The 6,922-nt window shown below is 61.8% G+C and overlaps 1 protein-coding gene across 1 annotated transcript in view; it reads right to left on the bottom strand.

The window, feature by feature from the left end:
• Nucleotides 1-6,922, bottom strand: part of KIAA0100 (KIAA0100 ortholog) — a 23,328-nt gene that overhangs the window by 6,870 nt on the left and 9,536 nt on the right. Inside the window, exons 2-19 of the mRNA XM_009995112.1 lie at nt 6,503-6,632; nt 6,185-6,231; nt 5,739-5,901; nt 5,541-5,659; nt 5,147-5,207; nt 4,845-5,011; nt 4,564-4,710; nt 4,073-4,197; nt 3,920-3,987; nt 3,709-3,825; nt 3,311-3,455; nt 2,905-3,068; nt 2,512-2,776; nt 2,187-2,392; nt 929-2,024; nt 503-694; nt 210-412; nt 12-130 (exon numbers count right to left, since the gene is read on the bottom strand). Coding sequence (XP_009993414.1) covers nt 12-130; nt 210-412; nt 503-694; nt 929-2,024; nt 2,187-2,392; nt 2,512-2,776; nt 2,905-3,068; nt 3,311-3,455; nt 3,709-3,825; nt 3,920-3,987; nt 4,073-4,197; nt 4,564-4,710; nt 4,845-5,011; nt 5,147-5,207; nt 5,541-5,659; nt 5,739-5,901; nt 6,185-6,231; nt 6,503-6,632 — 3,534 coding nt within the window. The remainder of the gene's footprint in view (nt 1-11; nt 131-209; nt 413-502; nt 695-928; nt 2,025-2,186; nt 2,393-2,511; nt 2,777-2,904; nt 3,069-3,310; nt 3,456-3,708; nt 3,826-3,919; nt 3,988-4,072; nt 4,198-4,563; nt 4,711-4,844; nt 5,012-5,146; nt 5,208-5,540; nt 5,660-5,738; nt 5,902-6,184; nt 6,232-6,502; nt 6,633-6,922) is intronic.

Below are 6,922 nucleotides of genomic sequence, written 5' to 3'. Positions count from 1 at the left end.
CCCACACACACTTGGAGGCTGTTCGGACATTGATGTCCAGGTTGCCCTTGAAGACGAACTGCCCGGGCTTCCAGTGGAAGGAGAGGTGACTCCACTCCCAGTGCATGTTCTCCGTGGTGTTGTAAGGGTCCTGCAAGGACAAGAGTGGGGAGAAGAAGATGTGAGCCAGCCCCACACCACACTCTGTTCCCTAGCCCAGCAGCACCCACCTCAGTGGCCAGTTGGTGCAGGTTGGCCTGTTCAATGTCCATGTGCCAGTCCCCGTGGAAGAGAAGGCGGCTCTTGTCCCACCAGGGCAATGGAGCACTGGGGTCCTCTGAGGGCTTGGTGAGGAGATCCACGCATTGGCCAATGAGGGTCCAGGCCGGGTCCCAGCACGGTCCCCACACAATGGTGTACTGGGAGATTTCAGCTGGGGACACAAAGGTTGGCTCAGCCCCTGTCCCAGGCAGCCCCATCCCCACCCCGGCACAGAACCCCTCCCCATCCCTCCAGCTCTTACAGTGGAAGTCGTGGTAGAACTTCAAGGGTGGCATGTTCCTCTCCACTGTCGCGTCCCCCCAGGGCAGCCCCAGCTTGAGGAGCTGGCGGCGCCGGGAGCAGGCCTGGCCACACTGCTCGGCTCCGATCAGCCGGCCGGAGAGCTGCCAGTTCCGGATCTCAAAGAGGTACCGCGGGTAGTCACGGATCCGCACTGCGGGCAGAGCAGGGGCTGAGACATGGGGCAGCAAAGGAACACAGACCCAGTCCCCGACTCTGAGCCACGGCAGGAGCTGCTGTCACATCTCTGTTCCCTTCCTGCTCCTTTGAACCTCCAAAAATCATTATCCCTGCTTGGTTACACATCCAGCAAGTCCCTGTCCTGGGGCCCTAGGCCACGCAGCCACCGTGCCGTTCACCACAGCCACTCTCACATCAAGCAACTCACCAAAGAAGCTGCCAACTCTGCCCTTCATCATGCGGCACCACTGGGTGACCAACTCCAGACCCTCAGGGGGAAACGGGCTGACACTGTCCATGTCCTTCATCTGCTCCAACACCCGCTCTGTGCCATGGAAGGACTCATCAGCCATGGCCACCAGCTCCAGATGGGCCAGGGTCCAGGTGAGGAGGGCCCTGCGCATGGGCGTGTTGGCATAGAGGCGCCGCGAGCGCTGGATGTAGATCTCGATGTTCTTCTTCTCCAGGGAGGCGTAGAGCTCCTCGATCTTGCGGGCAGGCAGCAGCTCCCCGTGCTGCTTGCGCAGCGCGGCCACCTTGGCGTCCAGCAGCTGCAGCCGCTTGGCGCTCTCCTTGCTCTCGTCCTTCATCAGCTCGTAGTTGTCTCGTAACTTGACCTCGAAGACGTCGTCCAGGAAGACCCAGGAGAAGTGTGTCACTTTGAGGAGCAGGTCGGGGGGCAGGGCCGTGCTGGCAGGGCGCCCGCGCCGGTGCAGACCTTTCAGCCACTTCTGCACCCCCACGGCGGCGTCCAGCGTGCGGGAGAAGTCGTACTGGTAGGGGAACTCGATGGTGACGCTGGCGAAGGAGAAGGCCCAGCCGCGGTTGCGGAGGGTGCGCAGGGTGGGGAAGGCGCAGCGGTGCAAGATGACCTCCTCCAGCTCTGGCAGCAGCTTCACCTCCACCTCCTTGAAGCTGAAGATGCTGTGCCCATCAAAGCCAGCGGCCAGCTCGGGGCAGTAGCCGTGCAGGGCCCCACCGTGCCAGCTCAGGGAGGTCCGTTCGGCAGCCAGGCTGATGTAGTTGGCCTCGGACACAAAGGCTGTGAGTTTGGCAGAGCTCAGCTCCAGTGACAGGGACAGGAGTCTTTTGGGAGGGGTCCCATCAGGCTGGAAGGGCCCTGGTGTCTCTGTAGGGGTGGTGGGGTGGGACTCAGGGCTCTCTGGGGACAGGGAGGGAGGTGCCCTGTGGCCGAGGGCGCTCCTCAAGGCTTCGTGGCACTGCAGGGTGGCCAGGGTGTGATGGTACAAGTGCATGTGGTCGGGTGGGCTCCACAGCACAGCCAGCCCCTCGCCACACTGCACCTACACCGGAGAGAGCCAGAAGGCACCAAGTCACCACCAGGTCCAGCATAGCACAGCCCCCTTCTCCTCTCCAGCACCTTCCAGTGCCAGCCAGTCCTCCCCCTGTCCCATCCACTGCCCCACCAGTACAGGACAAAGCAGAGACCTGACACCCAAACCGACCTCCAGGGAGCGGATGCTGCTGTGGTAGGTGAAAGAGAGCATGGAGAGGTTGGCCATTGGGTTGGGGATGGCAGGAGCTTTGCAGCACGGCTGCATCTTCTCTGTGATGCTCTTCACCAAGGCCAGCACCATGCCCTGGACGCTGACTGTGCAGCTCTCGGCGCTCCCCAGGACAGTCAGCGTGTCCAGCCGCAGCTCCAGCGCTCCTAGAGAGATGGGACATCAGTGCTGGAGGCATGGAGCAGACACACCACAACATGGCAGGTTTCTCTGACCACAGGTTGGTCCCAGGACAACCAGCTGGGATTAGCCTGGATATACTTACCCACCAGGGCTGAGAGCGTGAAAAGGTTCACATCCTCCACCTTCAGATCTACCTTCCAGAGCAGCCCCCAGGGCTCAGCTGAGGCAGAGGGGGGCAGCTTGGTGAGCTCAGCTCCGCTGGGCTGTGGAAAGAACAGGGGCAGGACCCTGGCCAGGCACTCGGTGCAGGTGTCTGAAGACTCCACTTGCAACCCCCGGATGGTGCAGTCTAAGAAGAGTGTGTCTGACTGGGCACTGGACATGCCCAGGGGCTGGTTGTAGCTGCCCTGTAGGACAGACAGGACAATCACTCTCAAGCTGCAGGATGTCCCCAGGCCACCACACGTCCCCATGCCATCTGCATGGAGCTGCAGGCAGGCATCCCCCCTCCAAGAGCCACCCCCCTGGTCCTCACCTGCAGATTGAAGGAGTCGAGGATGAGGGCTTCTCCCCAGACGTGCATGTTGGGGGGGTGTGGGGCACGCTGGATGTGTGAGTCGTTGCCCACACGCCAGCAGAGATGGTCCACGGCCAGCACCGCTCGCTGGTGCACGCTCTGCGGCCGCAGGTGCTGGTAGTCTGTGGGCAGAGAGGAGGCAGGCAGGGTGCAGGCAGGACTCACTGCTACCTGCTCAGCTGTCCCCGAGCAGGGGCAACACAGACACAACCAGGCAGGGTTCCGCAGCCCCTGACACAGACATGGGCAAGCACAGAGGTAGCACAGCCCTCCCCATTCCCATCCTGGTGCCTCTCTGGTGGAGCCACCAATGTCCCCCAGGAGGAGCCCAGCAGCCACCCTGGTGCCAGCTGCCACCCTGTACCTGCAGAGATGGAGTTGAAGCCCAGGGCAAAGGGTGGCGTGTCCCCCAGCTGCACCGACACGTTGACGTTGGACAGCGAGGCATACAGGATGATGGGTGCTATGATCTGGGGATAGCTCCTGCACGGGACACGCAGGGATGGGCTCTCACTGGGGTGCTGTCTGCCATGGAGGCAGGGAGCCAGCCCAGTGAGACACCCTCTCCAATGGGTCCCCAACCTCCCTGCCACCCTCTGTACCAGCTGCCCCGTCCCACAAGCCGTGTGCGGGGCAGAGAAGGTGCTGGGTGCCCGGGCACCTTGCCAGAGCGTGGCAGGCAAGAGGAAACAAGCTGCATTATCAGCAGCTGTGCTGAGGCCAAGTTTACCTTCCCTTGTGCCCTTGGCTGGGAGCAGCCACCGCCTGGCACCTGTATTCCTGTGCCAACAGGCCCAGCCAGTGTGAAAACTCTTGGTGGCGATAGTGGATGATGCAGGTATTGAGCAGCACAGAAGCTGAGAGGTCAATGGCTGTGACCTAGAGCAGGGAGAGGGCCCAGGTGGCAAAATACTCATGCCAGGAGATGACCAGCCACCCCCAGGGGACAAGAGCGTGCCCAGTGCTCGCTCACCTTCATGCTGATCTTCAGGGAGTTGAGGCACACGATGCGCTGGCGGCTCTGGGAGAGGAGAAGGCCATCTTGGGGGGAGAGAGGAGGGAAGTGAGGGGTTGCAAAGGGCAACAGTGGCAGCCCGGTCCCACAGATGCCCTCCTGGCTACTTGCCCTCCAGCTGAAGGTCTACACTCATTTGGTCCAGGTCTGAGGTGGGCGTGAAGTTGCGCAACGGGATCTGCTCCTCTTCACGCTGATATAGAAACTGCAACAGCTTCAGGCTCCAGGTGAGGTGCCTGTGAGAGGCAGAGAGTCATTGCCAGGAGGGAACTGCACTATCATGTCCTCCCTCTCCTCCTCCCTCATCCCCAGCTGACCAGCACACTGGCACAGACAAAGACACAGGCAGTGCCCAGCTGCAGCCCAGCCCAGCACTTTTATCCCATCAGCAGAAGATCCCATCAGGGAGATGGAGGACAAGCTCACATGACTTCCTCCTTCCCTAAGAGCCAGGCCACAGGCCAAGCTGAGACCTTCCCATCAGGGTGGGATTTAGGACTCACTCTCTGTGGCCTGGCAGAGCAGGGAATGACACAGTTGTCCCCACAGTCCCAGTCCCCAGCACTGACAGAGGCTTAGGACAGCCTCCACCTGCTCCTTACCTCTTCTGGCTGTTCATAGACAGCACCGTGCTGGTGTTCTCCAGCTTCACCTCCACCCTCCTGGGGATCAGCTGCAGCGTGTCCCTGCTCAGCAGAGACAAGGACTTCAGGGGCTCCCCCAGGCCTGGAGAGGGACACACGGAGTCACTGGAAGGCTCTTCCCTAAACCCCCCGGCCTCGCACAGCCAAATCCTTCTGGCTCCAGTGCAAGTGTGGGAGCTGCCAACCCCCGCCCTGCCCCGAGCCTGTCCCTGTCCCATCCCTGACCTGTGCTGGGCCGCGGGGTCCCAGCCGTGGCGCGGAGCAGCAGGGGGCTGCAGAACAGCCCCTCGTGCAGCTCTGCCTGCAGCGCCCGCACGCGCAGCCGGACGCCCACCAGCTGCCGCTTGCTGCTCATCTCCAGGGAGAGGGAGAGAGCCAGGGCCAGCTCTGCCAGGCAGCTGTCATCCTGCACAGGGACAGGGCAGAGGGTGTCACAAGCAGCCGGCACAGCCCCCAGCCTTGCAGCAGGGCCCAGCAGCAGGGGCAGGCGGGAGCAGCTCCTCAGGGCTCCAAGTGCTGAATTGCTCCCTTCCCCACTCACCAGTTGGCTGCTCCGCAGGACTTTGCTGTTCACCTTTGACAGGCTCACCTCGCAGGTCAGGCTGGGGAGAGCAGAGAACAGAGAGAGGCTGTGGGCTCTGCTGCCTCTGAAACAAGTGCTTGCCTTCTCTTGTTGGTGGGACAGAGGGACCCAGCTCCTCCCAAAAGCAGAGCTCGCCCTAACTCCAAGCACCATTTGGAGAACACACAACTCCAGCTTCCCATGAAGGGAACAGGGAGGAAGAGGTTAAATTGTCACATCACAGGAGACATGGGATGCTGCTGAGCAGGACTGAGAGAGGTGAGACACCAAGTTGGGGTTGGAAGAGCCTCCCTGTCCCCTGGGACCCAGGGTCAGGCACAGGAAGCCAAGCAGGATGTGAGCACAATGTTACCTCTTCCCATCACCATTCAGGAGGAGACGGGTCTTGCTGGCCTGGATGTGCCACAGAGACTCCAAGGTGGCCACGTGCAGAACCATGATGTTGATGGAGTCCACGTGGATGGAAAAGAGCTGGGGGGAAGGTGCTACTGTGAGGGATCTCCAACAGCAGTGCAGCCCACAACAGGCTCTCACAGAGCCGGTGCCTCACCTGGCTAAGCAGCCTCAGCAGGGAGGGTTTAAGGGTCAGGTCTGCTTTGCTTTCATTCCCACTAGCTTCCCTGGGAGCCTCTGGGATGGATGAACGGAACCCAGGGCCCTTCTGCAGATCCGTGCGGATTCGCACCTCACCAAAACACAGCTCGAAGTAGCGCCTGTGGAAGGACAGCACGGGCAGCTCTCAGGGGGGTTTGGGCATGGCACACCTGTCCCCAGCTCCAGGGACACCCTCCGCCCTGGGGACATGCGGGACTGGCACAGGGACATCCACAGGATGCTGCCACCCCAAGGACGAGAGATTCACGTCCACGCAGAGTGAATTCCTCGCAGACCACGGGGAAACGGGCACTGCAGAAAGGTGGGAAGGCAGCAGATCCAGCCAGAGGGGCCAGGGCTGAGCCCCCAGCAGAGCAGAGAGGGACCTGGGGGGGTACGTACGGCAGCTCCCGGCTCAGTTTGCTGGAGATCCAGACGTTGTCAATCTCCTGGAAGGATGCACAGGTAGGTCAGAGAAGAAACAACCTGGTTCTGCCTTGTGATGTTCATCCCAACATTCCCACCCTGCTCCCAATGCCTGGCATCATGCGGGGAGCAACCAAAAACCCCAGGTTTGGCAGTGGGACGAAGGGCCTGGCACCAGCTCTGGGGCTAAGTGACAGGAGCTGGGCTGCAGGGACCTTGGTGCCAGCCTGGGAGTGACCACAGTGTCCTGCCTGCCCTCCATTGGCAGCGACCACCCCTTGCCCAGGTACCCACCACGGTCTGCTGCTCCTGCTGGAACTTGAGGCTGATGTTCTGGGCCCAGAGGAAGCCAAAGGAGCCGATCTTCAGCTCTGCATGAAGCTTCTGCCTGCACCAGGTGACAGCCAGGCGACATACCAGCCATCTGCAGGGACAGGCAGAAGGTCAGGGTCAGCCCCACTGCACCCCAAGCTGGGACTGGGGACCCCTCTGTGCCCCTCAAACACCAGCTCCAGGACCCACAGCTGGACGGGAGCTCCAGGGACCCAGTCTGGCTGCCATGGGTGCCCCAAAATGGGGAAGACCTTGCAGGGTCACCCCCCACAAGCCCCGACATGCCCCCAAGCCTGGAGGGACCCCTTTGACACCCACACTCCCCGGACACCCCATCCCCACCTCTGCAGGTTCTCCTGGGCACCTGTAGGGCCCCCAGCC

The sequence above is a fragment of the Chaetura pelagica genome, unplaced genomic scaffold (assembly GCF_000747805.2).
Source record: "Chaetura pelagica isolate M959 unplaced genomic scaffold, ChaPel_1.0 scaffold713, whole genome shotgun sequence".
Classification (NCBI taxonomy): domain Eukaryota; kingdom Metazoa; phylum Chordata; class Aves; order Apodiformes; family Apodidae; genus Chaetura; species Chaetura pelagica.
The sequence above is the reverse complement of the archived record's forward strand: the minus strand, read 5'-3'. Positions and strand labels throughout refer to the sequence as shown.